At 43.0% G+C, this 21439-nt stretch overlaps 1 protein-coding gene across 4 annotated transcripts in view; it reads right to left on the reverse strand.

Moving 5' to 3' along the window:
* The window catches only part of COL4A6 (collagen type IV alpha 6 chain), a 197313-nt gene that overhangs the window by 101053 nt on the left and 74821 nt on the right, over nt 1–21439 (reverse strand). For all 4 annotated transcript variants that reach the window (XM_054039034.1, XM_054039035.1, XM_054039036.1 and 1 more), the window contains one exon: nt 21172–21255. In XM_054039034.1, the coding sequence (XP_053895009.1) occupies nt 21172–21255 (84 nt within the window). The remainder of the gene's footprint in view (nt 1–21171; nt 21256–21439) is intronic.

Genomic DNA, 21439 nt, shown 5'->3' on the forward strand with positions numbered 1-21439 from the left:
AAATGCTGAACTTTTTAGTGGAGTGTACATGAAAACAAGACCCAGACACGCCAAACAGACCTTATCAGATGTGAATTCAGTATTTCTCAAGCCCCTCTATTTGTGTTTATAATCGTTATTTATTATTGTGTCCATTTAAATAAAGGAAATTAAATTAGATGTACCTTGAGGATGTTATTTCCTAAAATGAAACACATCCCCTGTTTCAACTTCCCATACACCATGACATGCAATTATTGCAAAGTGTTGTGAAAATCAAATGTGTTTTCACTTATAAATTGCACATTGCTCCAGGTATTTAAATACTGTCCATTCACTAATCATTGAAATAGGTGCACCTGCCCCACTGCAGCTCTGGATCTTGGCATGTTGTGGAAAGTCACATGCTGTGCAAAGGCAGGGCCTCATGTTCATACACTTCTAATGCTGTGGTAAGTTGTGCCTACAAATCATGGCCTGGGAGCTGCATCTCCCAAAGGTCAGGAAGGGAACACGATTCATTCCCTCCCCAAGGAGCCTAATTCACAAGAGAGTCTGTACAGTGGGCATGCTCTAGGGATGGCACAGCTTGTTCCTTTCCCTGCAGCTGGCCTAGGTGGATGGTGCAGGAGATGGGAGGGACATTGGAACTATATCCCTGCCCACTTTGGGGCAACATATGCCCCTGGGGTGGATGGAGGAAGCAGTTCCTGCATCCTGGAGCTCAGGGGATGAAATCCTGGCCTCCCTAAAGTCAATGGCAAAACTCCCTTTGACATCGGTGGGGTCAGGATCTAACCCAGGGGGCCTAGGGCTTTAAATCTTACCTTTTTTGCCCACTGCAGCCTGAACAAGTTTGCTCTCAGTCAATTTCCATCTAGTGGCTCGTCCAGATGCTGCCTAGATGCTGTTAATTTGTGAAGGAGATGGCACCTTCCCATGTCTTGCTGGGGCCAAGCAGGATGTCATTCCTTAGAGCTTCGGCCATGTATTTCTCCAGATAAACAGCTTCATTATTCTGCTTACTTTCTGACGGGGTGGAGAGCGTGGGGATTTTGACAGGCCATGTCAAAGTTATAGACAGGTGTCCTGACAACATCTCTGCATTGTCCTCCAGTCGGGAGCGAGAGATCTCATGTGTATTGTGTTTAATATCAGTTGTTCACAACACTGCTCCTGAAACTCACTGTCAGACAGACTCACCTGGCTGGGTAAAATGCCTTTCCAGCATCTAAGGGTATGTCTATACTTACCTCCGGGTCCGGCGGTAAGCAATTGATCTTCTGGGATCGATTTATCATGTCTTGTCTAGACGCGATAAATCGATCCCGGATTGATCCCGGAAGTGCTCGCCGTCGACGCCAGTACTCCTGCTCGGCGAGAGGAGTACGCAAAGTCGACAGGGGAGCCTGCCTGCTGCGTGTGGACCCGCGGTAAGTTCGAACTAAGATAGTTCGACTTCAGCTACGTGAATAACGTAGCCGAAGTTGCGTAACTTAGTTCAAAGTGGGGGGTTAGTGTGGACCAGCCCTTAGATGACATAGGCTGAAGGCAAAACTGAATGGAGTAAATGACAATGGCATATAGCCTTGCCATGCCCCATCTACCCAGTTTGGTCACAGTTCACTGCCAGAACTGCGCTGAATATTCAAGTCTGAATTCAATAAAGGAGATCGTGCCTAAGCTTGAGCACTCTCTGGGAATTTGCTCTCCTTCAGGCATAGCCTCTTGCTGACATTACACACAGTACCCAGATATTCATCTCTCAAACAAGTGCTCTTTTATCTTAATTACGTTACATTCCTAGTCCCAGGGCCATGAAAATGGTGGGAAATTCTCCCTTCCCGCTCCCCACACCACTACCTTTTTGTGGCATACAGAAGGTTTAATTGGTGGAATAAAGAAAATACTGCTTGTTTGATTTTCTTCAAGCCTGCTACAAGGCTAACAAGCAAATGGCAGTCTGAGAATGGATTCCTAAAAGCCTAGAGAACAGCTCACTTGAGAGTTTGAGGGTCAAATTCTGGCCCCATTGTAGTCAATGGCAAACTCCCACTGACTTCAGTAGGGCCAGGATTTCACCCTAAGTGTGTGGCCAAGAACTGATAGGAGAGCTATGAGAGCAGTTACTGCAGACTTCACGGTGCAGTACCTGACTCCACTGTCACGGGCAGAACAGAAATGCTCAAAATAAAGCACCCAGATTAGCAAGATGAAGAAAGTCCTGCCTGCTTCCTTTCACTCAGTGCACAGAATAAAGCCATTCTAAGCATAACTATTATTCATCCAAATGCTCTCCGGATTTAAGACTCATTCCGGCTGATAAAAGGAAAGGAATGGCTGGAACAGATTAGTTCAGGTTTTAGTCATGAAGTTAGAAAAACAAATGAGGTTTAATGATTTCACTGCTTTGTAAAAGTTTGGAGATAATGCTTAAGTCATTTATTGTTTCCAAGAGAAAATGTTAAATCTTAGGAAAGTTTTCCTTTAAATGTCCCAGAAACACTGATCTAAACCTAAAAGAAGCCATTGGATAGCCTGTAAATGGTTTTTATAATGCTGTCGGATTTACAGCTCTTCTGCAGCTGGAGTTACACGGAAAATGACCACCTGGTGCACAAACATTCTGTACTACTCCTACAAACAGTCTGTACTACGAGGAGGATATGTCCTAAATAATGAAAACAGGACAAGAAGCATTAGTGTTGGTTTTCTTTATATGTGTTCCTAAATTTGGAAAGCAGAGATATTCCAGGAGAATTTTGTTGGAATACTATCAGAGTTCTCTTATAAAAAGGTACACAGCATAATCAAAGTTCTTGATGTTTTTGTTTCTTCAGTTTGAAAGATTTGCTATGAAACCAGCTATTTTCCTGAAAACACATTTTTAAATAGGAGTAAGGAACATGAGTTTCTCATTACTTAATTAACATTTAAGATAATTATAAGTTACCCTTAAATAAGTTAAGACAATTTATTTAGATTGCAAGCACTTCAGGGCAGGGACAGTTTCTTACTGTATGTTTGTACACTGCCTAGCACAGCTGAGCTCTGGTCTCAGATCTCACCCCGCTACAAATAAATAAAACAACTAAGCATTTAGAGTATTTGAAAAAATATTTGACAAATTATTCAAAATGAAGTGTCATATCTTTTAGAGCAATCTTTGTAGCACTCATATGAATAGCACACCAACCACAAACAATAGAATATCAAGGGGGGGGGGAACTATCCAAAGAATAAGTAAAATCAGTTTACAATTTGCTAGAAATCAGGTATTATTATCCATTTTTCAACAAATCATTTACTTTATCATACACATTTCCTGATAAATACTTATAAAATATATGAACGTCGGTGTTTTCATTTTGCCAAGGACTTTTAATTAAATGACTTTCCTTTTAAAACTGGAAATCATGATAAGCTAGAGCCAGGTTATAGAAATAATTCATCTCTAAAATGCAGGTATGCGCTGAAAAATAACTGTAAAAATGTAATTGTTTTGTAGAACGATATGTACTCCCTGTGTATATTCAAAGGCAGTACATAGCAAATATATTACTACTCAGCAGTGTACAACCAGTACAGCTATGGGAGAGTGAACTGGATTCTATTCTGCCTCATACATCAATTGAAAGAGTAGCTCAGTTCCACTAGTATGGCCTTCAGTTACATCTGTGCAGCCTGACTGAAAAAGATAGCACCTGGATATCCTGGAGAGAAAGACAGATGTTGCTAGCCTAATAGGATTTGAACACAAATCCAAGAGATTCAGCTTTAAAGTAGACTGCATTACATCAGCTGAGAAGATAATATGAACCCCATAACAGTATCTCCCTTAGCATTTTAGACAGAGTGAAAGAAGAGTTTTAGTATACTGAGAATTTATCATATGTTGAGCCATCTATTAGAGATCCTTCTTTGATCATCCTTAAAACAATTATAAGAAGCTTTAAAGAACAAACAGACTTTTTTAAATACCTCTTCAAAGTTAACTTTGTGTTTTGTATTTTGTTTTTTTGTGGATTAAAACCAGACATTTAAAATTGCATGGCTTTTTTGTTTATTACTTTTGGCAAGAATCGGCTTTGTCTTAACAAATAAAAAAAAAGACAACAACTTTTCCAAAGACAACAGATATTAATAGGCCACTTACATCCAGGCAACTTCACAGACATTTAAAACAGTTCAAAAGTTAAGAGTAGTTTTTTTACCACCCCCAGACCAAGTAACTGGATGAGATACTTAACATGAAGGCTCTCAGCTAGGGAACAATTTGCCTGCTACAGTTTTCATCTTGACCCTTCAGGTTTGATTGAACTCCTCTCCCTCTTCAAAAGCAAAGGTGCCGTCTGATCTACTTCACACAAAAGCAGATGCTCTTATGTGTTTTCCACAAAACTTGATGAGAAACTACTGATGAGTGGAAGTTCTAGTGCATGCTGAACACTAACTGGAAGAATCTATGCAATTTTCTTTGCACATGAAAAACACAATGGAATACACTGAACAAGTTCCAGGAGAAAGCAACACATTCAGATTGGTATGTGTATCTGTAATGTTATTCAAAAGTAAGCAATATAAAATACACTACTGTAAAATGAAGGTAACATTGTTTTTAGGACAATCACATTTTCACAACTATTTGGAAACATTTGCAATTAATAAAAGACAATAATGCTTAAACACTTAATATTTCAAATCTACGTGAACCTCGTGCTAACTGAAATGCCTAATGAAATGGCTTAGGAGAAGGAGATAAGCAATGAAGCAAGCACTGTTTTTCCTCTTACTCCTTTCTTTGGGGGTGGAAAGAACCTGTTATAGATATCCTTGACTGGTTATTCAGTTGTTAAACTAAAAAGATACCCAGCTGATTCTGCTTTTTAAATTCTTGCATCTTAATTTCACATTTAGGGAATCTGCTGGTGGCACTTTTGGCTACCTCAAGCCTCCTGTGGCTCCTGGTGCAATTGGGGATCTAAAAGCACCACCAGGTTGCCTACCTCCTTGATGAAGGGTAAGGATATACCCTTCACAGCGCAGTTAGGAACCATCCCCGCCAGACTTTAGATGCTTTCCCCAACCAAGTTGCATGATGACCTCTTCTCTGGACTGAAGCTCAGCCATCTCTCTCTCTCTCTCTCTCTCACAGGTTCTGTGTCAACCTGGCACTGAGGAAGCACGGATCCCAAATTACTGAAGCTCCGTTAATTTGTAACACCACAGTCCCATCTGACTCCTTGTCTCCCTCACAAGTCAAGCTGAAGGGGTGACAAATTACAGCCTGTGACAAAGTCAGGCCGGAGGGCTGCAAGAGGGTGTGGGAAGGCAGATATGTTAGCCCTAGAACGTTTAAGGCCTTCTTCTCTATAAGCTGAGAAGGGGTTACCTCAGGTCAGTTAGGAACACCTGGATCCAGTTAAGGGCTGCCTGAGACCTTTTAAAACCAGGTGGCAGCAGGGACATTAGCTTCTCTAGGAGGGGAGGCTGTGCTCCTTCCCATAGGGGAAGTAGACAAGCCTGAGTGCCTGCTAGGGGAAGGACTGACACCCTGGGGCAGACTACAGGGTGATACCTAGCCCCAGAGAGGAGGCAGGGGAAGGTATCACCCTTTGTTTTTGTGTTTATGGGACTATTCCCCTTTTGTTTGGTGGAGGATCACCCCTGAGGCCTACCCAGGAAATATGGCCAAAGGAGCACAGAAGAGGGGAGGACAAATGCTGCCCAGAGTGGGGTGGGGCTGATTTACCCCAGGCCCGCTATTGCCAGAGGGGGAAGTGCTTGGTCCGGCAAGATGAAGGAGGTGCCTTGCCACGAGCCCTATAGAACTCTGCAAGAAACAGCCCTCAGAGCTATGTGATCCAAACAAGCTAAAACTTAACTAGAGATAGAATAGCATTTGTCCTTGGCACACATGGATGTATCCTCATGGTTACAGTCCAAATCCTTATGTACAGAAATGTCAGAAAGCCTTTCACAGCTAGAAATATGTTTCCAAGTGATGGCAGTTCCGATGACCAAGCAGAAGAGGTCAGCTGCAGCTACTGATCATCTTCACCTTCACAACATCTATGGCATAGAATTTTAAATACTCTCTGTATCACAACTGATCAGATTCTGAATGGAATGACTGCCAATGGTGTCTAGCGTTTGCCTACTATGTTTTATCTGTCTCACGTCACCAGTATATCAAGGTAACTGTGAGGTTGATTTATGGGGATAACATGCTTAAGAGTCATATCAATGGCCATGAACAATGGATGGTCATAATGTCCTACTAAGGGCTTGTCTATATGACCAGTTAGTGGGTGGCAAACTGGGGAATAAAACTATAGTCCACTAGTAGGCTACCAACTTGATAGCATCACAATCCATGGTGGGTCAATAACTCAGGACCACTGACAGGACCACTGACTCTTCTGCCAGGGGTTATAGTGAGTTCTCGCTAGAAACCAGCAGCGGTGAAAGTCAGACTTATGGATAATGCTAATTTTAGAACAAGGTCCAAAAGGTCTTCTCAAATACACACTTAATCAGAAACCAACTGGCACAGGCCAATGGTTGTCATGGTGGCCAGAAGACCCTAGGAAATCTAAAAGAAGTGTCATCTCTATGGACATAAAGTCATCTATGACTATAAGCATGGACAACTGTCACGGAGTCCCCAGGCGATGCTCTGGAACTGCTCCCTACGAAGCCAGCCAGGACTCTGGTGAAGTCTCCTCTCTGTGAGCATACTGTCTCAGGGCAAGGAGCTCACATGACTTCCACCTTCCTGGGTCTGACCTTTGGAGCATTCAGCATCCTCTGCCCCTCCGTGCGCTTCCCACAGCGAGTCCGCACAGGCGGGGTCCTGGGGAAGCCAGAGGGTCCTGCACCCCAACTTCGCAGTCAGACGTGACTCTTAGCCAGCCAGTAAAACAGAGGTTTATTAGATGACAGGAACACGGTCTAAAACAGAGCTTGTAGGTACAGAGAACAGGACCCCTCAGCCAGGTCCATTTTGGGGGGCAGTGAGCCAGACACCCATGTCTGCACTCACTCCACGTCCCCAGCCACCTCCAAACTGACTTCCCCTCCAGCCCCTCCTCCTCTGCTTTGTCCCTTTCCCGGGCCAGGAGGTCACCTGATTCCTTTGTTCTCCGACACCTTTAGCTATCACCTTGCAGGGGGGAAGGGCCCAGGCCATTAGTTGCCAGGAGACGGAGTGTTGGCCATTGATGCACACTGGCCCTTTGCTCTGCAACAATCACACCCCCTTATCCCACCACTTAGAGACTTAAGAAATGCATAGGGAAAACTGAGGCCCCCCTACAGTATTCAGAGGAAACAATAAGAACAGTCCCACTTTATCACAACAACTCCAGGATCAGACTGAATGAAACCTGGGCCATCTCATCTGATAAAAATAAGCAAAAGAATATTTATATAAAGGAGATCAGATTGTACACTCAGATGATCTTTCAGCAAATCATCAGCAATGAAAACAAATGCCTAAAATACACCTTTTATATCAATCAACCATATTGGAGTCTTGAGACTTAGACTTTCCTCACTGATTTATCTTCCTGAAGTTACCTTTTTCAAAAATCAAAGGAGAATACATGGGTATTTCCTTGCTTTTTAAATCACATGTGATATTACCTCTGAAAAGGAGTCTTAACCTGCAATTGCTCCCATGTTATTTCCCTTTTTGTTTTAGATTAAAATAAAATTGGGAAACCATATCTAACTAGTCCCAGCTTCAGAATCATTATGAAAAGTGCTGTTACATCAGGATGCCATCCTGTCTCCCTGGAATCTGTGGTTCTCCATTTGGGGATTATTTCTGCTTTGCCTCCAGGCTACTGCACTTTCTTTTTCAGAAAGAGCCAGACTGACAACCAACCTGTGGGGACCCAAGCATTCAGGTTTGTGTCTAGCTAACTGGAACCACAGCTTCTTTTTTACCACTTCAAACAAGAGATTTGCCCGATTAGCATATTCACTGTTAAACTCCATCTGGATGCAGGCTTGTCAACTGGTGAACATCCTTCCTATCTGTTGCTTAATTAAGGTTGCCTTGTTGACACAATCTCTGCTGTTTTCCTGGGCCGTTGGTTGGCTCCCTACTTAACTCTTGCCCAGCTGCCTTGCTGCTAGGCCTTGCTCAATGGCTGGTTCCAGGAGTCTCTTGCATCTGAGACTCTGTTCTATTTGAGGACAAAGGCAGGAAGGGCCTACCATAACCATCTGCATTTGTACATCCTGTCTCAGGACAATCTTTAAAAATTACCCCAGATGGTGCAAGTAGAGATAATAATTTATCCTTGTGATGGGGCAGATAGGCTGCACGCTGGCAACAAGAGAACCGTGGGCCCAGTTGGCCCTGTCCTGCTACACCTATAGCAAATATTAGGCATAGAGACAGTAATGAAAAGGAGGAAACCTAGCTCAATTTGGGGCTGTCCAGGAAAGACAGCAGAGCTCTGCCTCTCTTGAGAGAAGCTTGATTGCAGCCCAAAGGCTGAGTTAGTTTGCCAGCCTTATGAGCCCCTACTAGACGGGATGAACAGACCATCTGAAGCACAGACTTTCTGAAGGCAAGCCTTGAATAGAAGGGCAAGGTCCCACTGAACGTTCATCAGATTACTCTGGTTGGAGTTGTGGTTTTCTGTTCCTGATTTCTGTTGGACTACAGCACCGCAGAATGGGTAGGTGTCTTGGTGGAAGGTCAAGCACCAGTGGTTTGGACCTCACAAGAAACAATGACCTACCAGTAGAGACCTGTGTCTGGATGAGTCATGTCCTGATGGGCTACAAAAAGGCACTGCAGAGGCAACCTGGTCATGGGCCTCTATTCATTTTTAGAAACTTTACAGAGATGCAGCCACAGGGGAACATATTGAAACAGGAAGTCCAAGATTGCAAGTAGTCAAAAGTGGGAAAAATAAGAGAACGGCATCTTAGAGTTGGAAGAAGAAAGGATTTTGATATAGAAAAAAATATTGTTGAGAAGGTGAGCTCTTATCTTGCCTTGATAGCAATCATTGGAAGTGAAGAATTAATGTGTGAAGGAAAGAAATGTGTAACCATTGTCTCTGGCCAGGTTCGAAACAGCACACTGCTCCCTTGTTCGTCTTCCTGGAAAAGAGCAGAGTATTCTTGCTGTTTCTCAATGCACACAAGGCTCCAAACTTCTCTTTTATCAGTTATGGGCTTAGCACAAGAATCACTGGGAAATTCCATGGCCTGTGTTAAGCAGAAAGTTGGACTCAGTGATCAGAATGGTCTATTATGACCTTCTATTGCAATGCATTGGGCTCTATTTTGGCTGACCTTGATGACTGAAGCACTTAAACATTTATTTATCCTTATCTGCGTTGGACTCTGTTAACAAACAGATTTTATTTTATCCATCTGAAAAGGAGAGCTTCTCTGGGAGAAGTTTTCTTGCTACAGAATTTTATTTTTTTGAAATTTCCCTGGCTGTTGGATAAGGCGTCTGCTGAACAACAAGAGCTCTGATTCACTTTCTTCTCCCAATGTTAGGACCTTGTTAGATTCTTCCCCTTCTGCTGCAGTAGAGAAAGATAAACTAGAAGTTGAAAGGCCATATCAACCCTGCTCTAGTTCTTCTGCAGTAGCAGTAAATAGTATTAAAAGTCAGAAAGAAACACCCAAAAGCATCATAATGCATCAACTGCTTCATCCAATATCTTTGGATTTTCTTTCCCACATTTAAAGAGAGGGGGGAGTATGAAACCACACCGTTTAATTCTTTTATTGCCCACCTGGACGAAGTATTCAAAACAAATAGTTGAGGGTAATTTTGTTTCTCCGAGGATCAGGGATGTGTACAGTGCTGTAGCTACAGAGCCGGAACACAGGATGTGTAGGGCCACTCTTTTGCTGGCAAGGCTCCAAAGAGGCAGGGATTGGACCTGAACCTAGAACAACTGGTCTGGTTCTGATCCCCAGTCTGCACGGAGTCAGAAAATTAAATCCTGACCCCCCACCCCACCCACCTGCTCCAATGACAATAGGAGTTAGTGACTTCAGTGAGGCCAAGATTTCACCTACAGTAGGAGGGGTATGCAGGAAATAATAGGTAACAACAAAAACTTCTACGTTAGCCTGCCCATGCATGTGGCTTAAGGTACCAGCACCAGTAAAATACAGAGTATTGTAATTTAAAACATTAAAAAAAACCATCTGTGGATGAGAAGGATGGTCTTGTGGTTGCAGGACAAGACTGAGAGTAAGAGGATCTGGACTCCGTTCCTGACTGCCGCAGACTTGCTGTGTGGCCTTGGGCAAGTTTTTTAAGCCTCAGTTTTCATAAATGCCCACTAATCTGAGATGCCCCAATTTGGGGGGGGCCCAAATTCGAGACAACCAGGGTCTGTTTTCAGACCAAGCCAGAGAGGAAAGATGCATTGGTGACCCAGTAGATGGAGTGAGACTATAATCTCTTCTCTCACCAACCAACCAACAACAAAAAAGCCATAAAGCATTCCTGCAGGATGCAGAGAGAGGTGCTTTAAAAATGCTTAACTAGCCAGAAAAGCCTCTGGAAACTGTAAAGAGTCCTGGACTATGCTACATCTAGCAGGAAGCATCAGTGCTTGAAGACTGACAGATACTTCATCACTGTGGATCTGTAGACCATCTGGAAGTGCTCTGTGGAGCACAGTCTGAGAACCATTGCTCTGGGGTATTTCAAAGGTAAACATTATGAAACATCCTCATTCAGGCCCCCATACCACTATGTGAAGTGCTGCATTAGTAGACAGATTTTTTAAATGGTATGATTAACATAGCTGAGCAGCTGTTGCCCCCACCACACTGGTGACACAACTATGCCAGCCAATGCCATTTTATTTTTAAACGGTTTCCTAATTCAATATGTTTTGTAGTGTAGATGAGGCCTCATTTTATACACAACATGCCCCACATTTTATTTCAGACAAGTCGCAAACACAGCCAGAAACAGTAACAAAAGACCTCTTCACGGGCCTCTTCAAAATAGTTTAGTCACTATTACCAACTTCCAAGATGTCTAAGCAAGGTAAGATGAATGCCTGCCCCTTGAGAAGTCTTGACAAATGTATTCAAGGTTTAGACAGCTGATGTCATACTTGTATGATTGCCCTGGTTCAGTTTTGATACCATCATATATTATGTGGATACCTACTGCAAACTGAATGTTGTTTAGTTAACATATACTTCAGTTCTGGTGAAAGGCCAGGACTCAATGTATTTAATTGAGGTTGGGTCAAGGAGGGGAGAACAGGAAATGTACACTAATTGCTTAATGCCACATTTGGCAGAAGTCAACATTTTTGGAAATAATAAAAATTAAGTCTTGGCGATTGTTAATAAAACAACATAGGCACATAGTTTGTTTGATTTACTATTACCTCATTTTCACTCGAAATATTGCCAAAACCATGTTCAATAACAGTGAACAGATGGTCAACATTTTTTAAACTTTGAAGATAATCCTCTTCCCAAATAAAATGGTGGCATTATAATTGTAATGTCTTCCCAGAGGAGACACTGATCAAGCATCACTTACAATACAAGCATCACTTACAATCACAGGCCAATATTTATTAACGCAATATTTATTAATGTGGAAAGTGCTGCATTACTATCAAAACTACTCAACACATCAAGACAGCTTAAAAGAATTGTTATAGCTACTATGATGCGTTTGGAGGGGAATGGACTGGGTTCTGATGATTCTTTTCTCTGCAGTAGCACTCAGAGGCCCATATCAGATTGAGGCCCCATCATGCTACGCGCTGTACAGTGCAAGAGAGAGTCCCTGCTTACAGTTTAACTTCAGACAAGACAATCAGCTGGTGTAACAAGCAGGGTGAGGAAGGGAGGCCAAGGTGATTGGTGGTTACATGGGTTAGATACATGCACAATTTTCAAGTTTGTGGCCTCTCTCTCTCTCTTTTTTTTTTTTTAAAGAGACATTAGCAATGTTAGGAATCCCTGCTGACCACCCACCTAGTCATTATGAATTGGCAATTGCTGTTGGCATCACTGTAGAAGTAGATCTTCAGGGGGAATCTGAAGGTGGAGAGGATGGTTGCTTTGTGGATTAGTTCAGGGAAGGTGTCATATGCGCAAGAGCAAGCAAGGAAGAAAGCTGCCTCTTGTGCATAGGCAAAATGGGTGATAAAGTTAGACATCACTGGTGGAATAGAGTGGTGGTGGGAAATGATATAGGAGCAGATATGTAGTGAGGAGCTAAACGGTAAGCACTAGAAGCTTGTATTTGATACACAGAGGATCAGAGGAGCTAGTGAAGGGACTCAAAGAGGTGATATGATCAGAATAATAGGCCAAGAAAATGATCTTAGAATGGACTAGAGGGGAATGGGATGGGGTCAGAAAGGCCAAAGAGGAGCAGGTTGAAGTAGTCAAGACAGAGGTGAAAGGGATCTAGGCAAAAATTTTAGCTAGACAGAGAAAAGGCTGGTTCTTGGCCAAATGACAGTCCTTCAATACAACCCTGGATGTGTGGGGCTAGAGAGAGAGCGGAGTCAAAAATAACAACTATATGGCCTGGGTGAGTGCCTGGAAGAAAAGTGTTGCTGCCAAAAATTCAGGGAATAGAGGACATGGTGAAAGCAAGAGAGTTCAGTTCTGGCATGTTCAATGAGTGAGACATCCATAAGGAAAAGTCCAAGAGAGATGCTGAGATTCGAGGGTAGAGGGAGAGAGACCGGTCAGAGATCAAATGTGTGAGTCAGCAGCAAGATCGTAGCTGAAGTCATGTAAGTGTGTAAGATCTCCTAGAGAAAAGTTGTAGAGAGAGAATAGAACAGAAACTTTTGTGACGCCTACCAAAATTGGGAGAAAAGAGGAGAACTCCTCATGATAATGAGACTGAACAAATGATCAGGGAAGTGGGAGAAGAGTCGGGAGAGAACAGAGTTGAGAAAAATGAAGGAGGGAAAGGGAGAGGCGGGCACATTGAATATCAAAAGCCACTGAGATCTCACAGAGAAAGAAGATGAAATAGAGGCCCTGAGGTTTGGCCAACAAGTGATTAGAGACTTTGGTTAGAGCAGTTTCAGTGGAGTCAAGGGGGGAAGCCAGACTTAAGAGGGCCTAGGATGGAACTGGAGAGAGGAACTTAAGACAGTGGTTGTAGAAGCTTAGAGATGAAATGGAGAAGGTACATTGAGCAATACTTAGGGCTTGTCTATACTTACCGCGCTGGTTCGGCGGCAGGCAATCGAACTTCTGGGTTCGATTTATCGCGTCTAGTCTGGACGCGATAAATCGAACTCAGAAGTGCTCCCCGTCGACTCCGGTAATCCTGCTCGCCGCGAGGAGTACGCGGAGTCGACGGGGGAGCCTGCCTGCCGCGTCTGGATGGCGGTAAGTTCGAACTAAGGTATGTCGACTTCAGCTACGTTATTCACGTAGCTGAAGTTGCGTACCTTAGTTCGATTTGGGGGTTTAGTGTAGACCAAGCCTTAGAGAGGAGCTGGGGTCAGATTGTTGGGTTTTTGGTGATGGGGAAGCCTGACTTGTATTGTAAGGGAAAGAAACTTGCTGAGAAGGGGTGGGCAAGTGGGAGGAAAAGATGTTAGGAAGCAGGAAGTCTCAGGTTATTTCCACTTTTGTTCTTCTTGGGCATTCTATCTAGAAGCAAGAGGCATTTCATTTTCAATGTATCCTTGCTCCTCCCTGAACTCATATTAACTAGAGGACTTATTCCAAGGATCTGTATTATGAAATCCGTGTAATCTGCTGCTGTGCAGTGCCTCTCATTATCAAGCTCGATCTAATAATGAGTAGTCACCACTAAAAAGTCAACATTTGTTCTAGGTTTATACACCAATGTATGTGAGATAACATGGCTACTTCCTTTCTAGGGTTGTTGCGCTAAAATCTTTTAAGTATTTACAATTCTCTGGGGACGCCCTACATGAAACATAGGGAATCCTTTGAGAACTGCAAATGCTACTGTAAAGATTGCAAGTACTGAGGTAACATTATCTAGCCATCCGAGGCAAAACTCAGAAAAAGCTCTGCTGTCTCAGCACATTTATAAACAAACCAAAAGAAATCAGACTTTAAAATGTTTAAATTTAATAATTAATTTGGGGGGGAAATAACACCATGACATTTGTCAATCAGATTTCAACCAACTATCCCAAGGGATGCTCCTTTGTGCCTTTAGTGAGTTGGGGATGCTAATCACAATCTAAAGGTAAGCACAAGATTTTTGTTGCCAACATGATCTTAACCCTTGGTAAATAGCAGTTAGGTTACATCTTCCCAAAACGTGGCTTCCAGTTACTGTGTTCAGACCAGATTCCTTGGAGATGTATCTACCTCTTAATTCATTGCCCATCGCTAATGTCTATTGCCCATGTATTTATCATGGTTATTCTCAGTTTAGGGTGAAGTTGTGGAATCTCAGATATCTCTGTGTGATAGATGCTGGCAAATGTATTTGAGTCAGAAGATTGAGAGTCTTTACATATTAATGGTTTCATAATTGACAGGGCAGTTAGATAAATAACTTCATCTTATCTTAATGGGCTTGCATTTAATCAGGCAGAAGAGCTTTACAGAGCACATGATTTGCAACAGATACATTTATTGACATGACTACAAATCACAGGAATAATTAAAATAATTAGTAACACCATGAACTAAAGTGTAGCTCTTTCAGTAAATCTTGGACTTAAAACCTACATTAAATATACCATCACTGTATTAACTTCGGGAGCTTTGGGTGTCTTTTCAAGTTCTTTCCTTTCCAAAAACCTGAGTCTTTCAAGGAGAGACAGAGGACCAATATCAGTGGGAAGGCAACAAAATACATCAAGCGATATTTAGAGAAAGCTGTATTATTGTTATAAACTTCCAAGGTAAGTGAGCAGGCGTCAGGAGATGGTGCACACACCACAAATAATTTGGCTGCTAGTTTATCTTTGCAAGTGTTTAAAACTAGATGACAAAGTATAAAAATATGAAAGCCAACACCACCATACACAGATGCAAAACGAACTGTAGAGATGAAATGGTGCAGGCCTTCTACTGCTCAATGCTTCCAGCTTTGAAACACTGTAGTCAGGAAAAATCTTCCCCCATTTCCACCAACTCACATGGGATGCATTTCTTGGCAATAAGGCCATCAATGTGGAACAAACTTTTCAAAAGCTCAAAAGTTAACCTTGCCCTAAGCTCTGGATCAAACACTGAAGAGTGTGGGGGGAGGGGGAGGATGAAAAATGTTATTTTAACATAGTAACTTCTGCTGACAGTGTTTGTTAAGTGCTGATAATGTTTTAGCTGCAGATCACTCACCAACATAATGGAGAACATGTATTAGAACTACTGTCTTTTCATTTACCTAAATATGAAAATTTATTTTAATCTCTTTCAATCTGTTAATTTTAAAATTGATCTAGTCAAAGTCAGATTTTCTTGGTACCCTTTTCTTCATAAATTATATTTCCCTGTTTGTAGGGTTTGGCTAGTTATCCTTATTTTTTCTAGGCATCAGGATTTTCATTCACTTCCCCTTTTCTGTTACATTTCCATTCAATTTCATAAGGGCTAGAGAGTTTTGTTTCATTAGTTGACATTCCAGAACATATTTTTAAAGGCGGATTGCTATAAAATGCAAGGGGTGCTGGTTACCTAATTGTGCAAGTCAGATCACACACCAGTACTGTGACTGTGTGTGTAATTACTGCAAACTGCACTAATACCAGCTGGCATGGAAATACAGGCACACATTTGTACATGGACCTTACCCTGAACAATGTCACAAGCCTCCTTTTAAAAACTGAGTCTGTCTGTATTTATTTGATAGTTGCCATCTTAGCTGACATCAGGGATTGAACTCCAGACCTTGAAGCTTGAATCTAGACAGCTTTACCTAAAGAGCCAGGTTCCCTAATTGGCAGCTGTCACATTCTCTGTGGATTGACCAGAGAGAGGAAATGTAATGAATACTGAACAGTGGGTTACTTTTACGCCGTTATTTATGTTTAATGTTAAATCTCTTGCACAAATCTTAATTTATCATTTATTAACCAGGAGTAACTAAGCAAAATGAGCTGAGCTGATGTGTTTTGATTTTAAAATCAATATTGCCTAGAGGAACAAGAACAAACTCAGAGAAATTCTTAGATTTATAGCAGAATTGTCCCTTACAATCTGTGCTAACTACTTATGCTAAACAATCTGTTCCACTTTGCATTTTGCTGAAACATTGGGAGTTCCTTTCCCAGACCTGAAGAAGAGCTCTGTGTGGCTCATAAGCTTGTCTCTCTCACCAACAGAAGTTGGTCCAATAAAAGCTATTGCCCTCACCCACCTTGTCTCTCTAGGTTTATAACTGGCAGAATGAGGTTAATCTATAGAGCTGCCTTTGTTGTTTGAACATCTACGCATAATTGCCACATGATGTGTTACATCAGTACCAGGTCCAGCAAGGGACAATGACTTGGCAAGCTTCTCCCACACTGTCTCACAATGCACCACAACTATACTTTAAAAAAGGGACCATCTCTAAAGACTGGGCAGTTGTGTGTGTGAAAAGCAAAAGACAATTGTGGTCTAGTCTCTTTCTCTCTGTTCATTCTATTCTTCGCCTCTTTATCTGAAAGGCTAGCAAGGCTGCCAGTTGCGACATTGGCTTTAGTGAAGATGACATCTCTCCACCAGACATTGGGCTTGTGCAGAATGAATTGAGCTCCACTCACTCAACATTCGGCAGATATAACAATTTCCAGGGTGGAAACCTCAATCCGCAAACTCAATGGGAGTTTCGCCACTGACTTCAATTTAATCAGCTCAATATCTACCAGAGCTGGATTTGAATCAATGACAGAGATCAAGGGCTCTTCCACAACTGATCTCTCATCCTCTAGGTTTAAAAGTTAACAGGGTCTGAATTAAACTTCAGTGAATAATGTAAAAAAGGGAAAACTGTCCCCAATCAACCAGCCAGTCACCAGCACTTCCCAGAGTGAATGCAAAGCATAGGGACAGCTGCAGATACAGATGTGGTTTTGCACTTATATCACCTGGTTACTGGAATACTCCAGGTGGGCACTAGACAAATATTGCACTGCATTGCCTTCTAAAAAATCTGGATTCGTTTCTGAACATGTCAGATAGCTGATCTCTACAAAACCCATCTCCATAGCTGCCCCCTTAAAGCTACGGATGTCTGATGCTCTCAAATCTGAGAGAACAAGTATAATATTCTCTAGCAAAAATAAGAGCATAGAGTTAAAATTTTCAAAATGCCTAAGTGACTTAGGAGCCTACATTATTGAAAGTCAGTGGGATTTGGGCATGTTGGAAATGTTAAAAAGCCAAATGAGTTCTCAGGTCAGCAGCGAAAACAGTGTAAAATCTTTGTGACATCTTAACAAGAGAGACACCAGGAGCTCGAATGGCAAGGTCAGCAATGTGGCAGCCAGTTCAAACATCAAGCTGAACCGTGGGGATGTAAAGAGGCAGCTGGAGGATGCTCCACACTGCCCAAGGGTTAGAGCAATTTATGGGATATTCAATTCCAGGAGCAAGTCAGGCTTGTGCCTCGCTGTCAGGATCTGCTCATGCAAGGTGCTGAGTGTGCTTAACTCTCACTCATCTCTATAGGAGTTGAGCTCCCTAAGTACCTGGGAGGAAGCACTCAGCACTTTTCAGGATCACTGAATTAAAGAAAGAACTATAATTCCTATTGGACATCTGAAGGACGCTAGTTTGTTCTTTCTCTTGTATCGTCTGTGTAGAAGGCTAGACTCTCTTTATTCCCATCCTCTCATTTCATGCAACATTGAGCACTGGCTTTAAACACATGCAATATGGACAAACTGCAAGAGAAGGCAACTGTTCCAGAAGGTAGGCTTTACACTGAAACAAGCACAGTCCAACAAGGCTTACACTTGCTTTATGTACTACAGCATCACAAGCAACAAGGGCCAGGAAAATGGCTTATTTCTTAGGCTTTGTGTTCTATTTGTTGTTCACAATAGGTAATGCAAAAGACGTGCTTTAATAACTAAAAATTCTTCAGGGTTCTCAAGGACTTTCATCCACTTTGGTGACCTCAAATAACTAAATGCTTGGAACGCTCATTGATCTCTTTTTATACTCCGTTTACTGGGGTGCAGTGTAGTGAGAAACACAAAGGTGAGTGCTGTGTTTGGCAAAGGTGCTGACCACCTGCCGCACACACTACAATCAGTGGCAGAGATCGTATCATGAATGACTTGTTCGAGGCTACACAGTGAGTCAGTGGCAAAGTGGAAATAAAACCAGCCTCCTGCTCTAGCCTTTAAAAAATATTTCCCACCCTCCACATGAAGTTCTGAATAATAAACACTCATAGCACATGGAGTAACAGTGAAATGTTCAAGAATTCAGGATATACTTAAGCACATGCATAAATCCATCTTAAGCATGTGCTTAAATTTAATCTTGAATAAGGATGTGTTCCTGAACTGAGTCTAAAACAGATTCAGACTCATGAAGTTAACAGGCGAGTGATGTCCTGAATTTCCCTACCATGCACAGTTGACACAGTTAAGCACATGGAATAAATCAGGATTGCTAATGATGCTGAGATTTTTTTTCTGAAAGGTGATTTTTTTCCATAGTGAAATAACTCATCTCTAACTTGCTAGTATTAAAAACTCTTTCTACAGCTGCTAGTGATTTAATTTATTATTGCACTTCCAAGGAGGCAGATGTTAGCTGTAAAATACACATTACCGTTCAAGGACTTGCTTCAAAAATATAAAAGGAAGGAGATACAGGCCACAGAGCTTTTGTAGATTGTAGCTTCTGTTATTCTCTTTGGGAGATGCACATCAGAAAGTGATTACACTCAGTGCAGACTATACTGTATACCTGTCATGTAAATATATTTTTATTAGAAAAAAATCCAGCTAGGAATTTGGAGAACTGAACTTTACTGTTCTTTCTGCAAATTTTGTAATGAAATGATATCCATAAAACAAATCGGTTGGGAAAAATCAGGAACATGACTGGACTTTTTCTGCATGATGTTGTAAACATCTGTCATATGGTGGTGCAGGTGGGGGAAAGTAACATGTTCTTTCAGCAAGAATAATTTGCTTGATTACTGATAACGAGGAAGTAATGTAGATATTCAGTGATACTTCCAGAGATAGTGAGATCTTCCAGATTAATTCCCTAAATACACACCAGCAGAACTCTCTCCTGATTCCATTACCTGCACTAAAATGTGTCATGTTTTCATTTATTTTGACTTCTCCTGAATATAATGCAAAAGAGCACATATGCCAAGAAAAGGAGTGCCCGGGCAAAAATTAAAATTATAATTGAATAAAAGGTGAAGCCAACTAGCTGCCCCTCATCCCAAGTCACAAAACAACCAACCAGATTCAGACCAAGCTTATAGCCTTCTCCCATACAAACAGCCAACACAAAACCAGGAGAAATTTGGCAGTTCTGTATTAGTGTTGCTTTGAGATTTGGGGTTCTACTTGCACAAAACCGAATACCCTTGTCTCGCCCCCTGTCCTGCCCCTCCTCTGAAGCCCCACCTCTGCCCCACCCCTTCTCCGAGTCCCCGCTCCTGCTCACTCCATCCCCCCTCCTTGTCGCTCGCTCTCCCACCCTCACCCACTTGCTCATTTTCACCAGGCTGGGGCAGGGGTTTGGGGTCCAGGAGGGGGTGAGAACTCTGGCTGGGGGTGCAGGCTCCAAGATGGGCCCAGAAATAAGGAGTTCAGGGTGCAGAATTGGGCTCTGGGCTGAGGCAGTGGGTTGGGATACGGGAGGGGGTGGGGGTGTGGGCTCTGGAGTGGGGCCAGGGATGAGGGGTTTGGGGTACAGGAGGGAGCTCCAGGCTGGGACATTCGGTGTGCGAGAGGGGGCTCCGGGCTAGGGCAGGGGTGTGGGGTGTGTGTGAGGGCTCTGCTGGGGGTGCAGATTCTGGGGTGGGGCTGGGGATGAGGGGTTTGGTGTGTAGGAGGGGGCTCTGGGCTGGGACCAAGGGTTCGGAGGGTGGGAGGCGGATCAGGGCTGGAGCAAGGAGTTGAGGCACAGGGGGCGTGAGGGCTCTGGCTGGAGTTGCGGACTCTGGGGTGGGGATGAGGGGTTTGGGGTGTAGGAGGAGGCTCTGGGCTGGAACCAAGGGGTTCAGAGGGCGGGAGGGGGATCGGGGCTGGGGCAGTGGGTTGGGGCACGGGAGGGATGCAGGCTCTGGGCGGCAGCTCCTGGAAGCAGTTGAATGTCCCCCCTCCGGTTCCTATGCGGAGGCACGACCATGTGGCTCTGCGTGCTGCCCTGTCCGCTGCCCTGTGCCACCCCTGCATTTCCCATTGGCCGTGGATCCCAGCCAATGGGAGCTGCAGATCCGGCACTTGTGGTGAGGGCAGTGCACGGAGCCCCCTGGCTGCCCTTATGTGTAGGAGCAAGAGGGGTGACATGCCGCTGCTTCCAGGAGCCGTGCGGAGCCAAGGCAGTCAAGGAGCCTACCTTAGCCCCGCTGTGCCCCTGACCGAACTTTTAATAGCCCGATCAGCACTGCTGACCGGATCCACCAGGGTCCCTCTTTGACTGGGCATTCCTGTCGAAAACCGGACATCTGGCAACCCTACCCAAAACTCAGAGGGGACTAAATTTAAACCAATCTATATATATATATACACACACACACATATATATATTTTCAAGAGCCCATGCGAAAGAAAAATGCTAAAATACATTCAGTATTACTCCCACCCCACAATAAAATTGTTCAAGCAGAGACCAAAACCAAATCTGTCATCAGCAACCCTGTAGAAGCATTTGCAGTATATACTGGAAAAGTTTGTTATGGAAGCCAACATCAATTTGATTATTTAATATTTTGTAATTGTCCTTCTAGCTTATGTATGTAAAAGCTACTGGACTTTTCAAAACAGCCCTTAGATCACATAATGAAATTACTGGTTCCATTAAAGCCTTGTTGCACAGCTAGTGAACATCAACTTTTATAACAGTTTTCAAAAACCTGGCAAGGGCCAGTTTGGATGCAGCTGGTCTTCATCACTTCTCTTGTCTCATGAAGTCATTAGATGGAGGCTTAAGCATATTAACTTTGTTTTTTTAAAAGAGGAGATAAGAGACACAAGGACTGTTTTTCTTCAGCTAGCAAAAGAGCCAACATACCCGAGCACCTTTCTCTGGAAAACATTTGCAGCCCGCGCTGCAATCTCGACCCCCACATGGTCCGTTATAGGATTTCTTCCCACCCTGTAAAAGAAAAAGAGGAAAAACTGAGTAACCAGACCCTTCTGGGCATCTGAGATCCTTCTCAGTCAAAATGCTGTAATTAAGAGCTGGTTCATTTCATTTCGATGATCTACATTAGTCATGCGGATTTGTTTGACATTAACTAGACAGGCTAACTAACTTGTACCTTTTAAGCAACTGGCTC

Source organism: Malaclemys terrapin, chromosome 9 (genome assembly GCF_027887155.1).
Source record: "Malaclemys terrapin pileata isolate rMalTer1 chromosome 9, rMalTer1.hap1, whole genome shotgun sequence".
In the NCBI taxonomy this organism is placed as follows: Eukaryota; Metazoa; Chordata; order Testudines; family Emydidae; genus Malaclemys; species Malaclemys terrapin.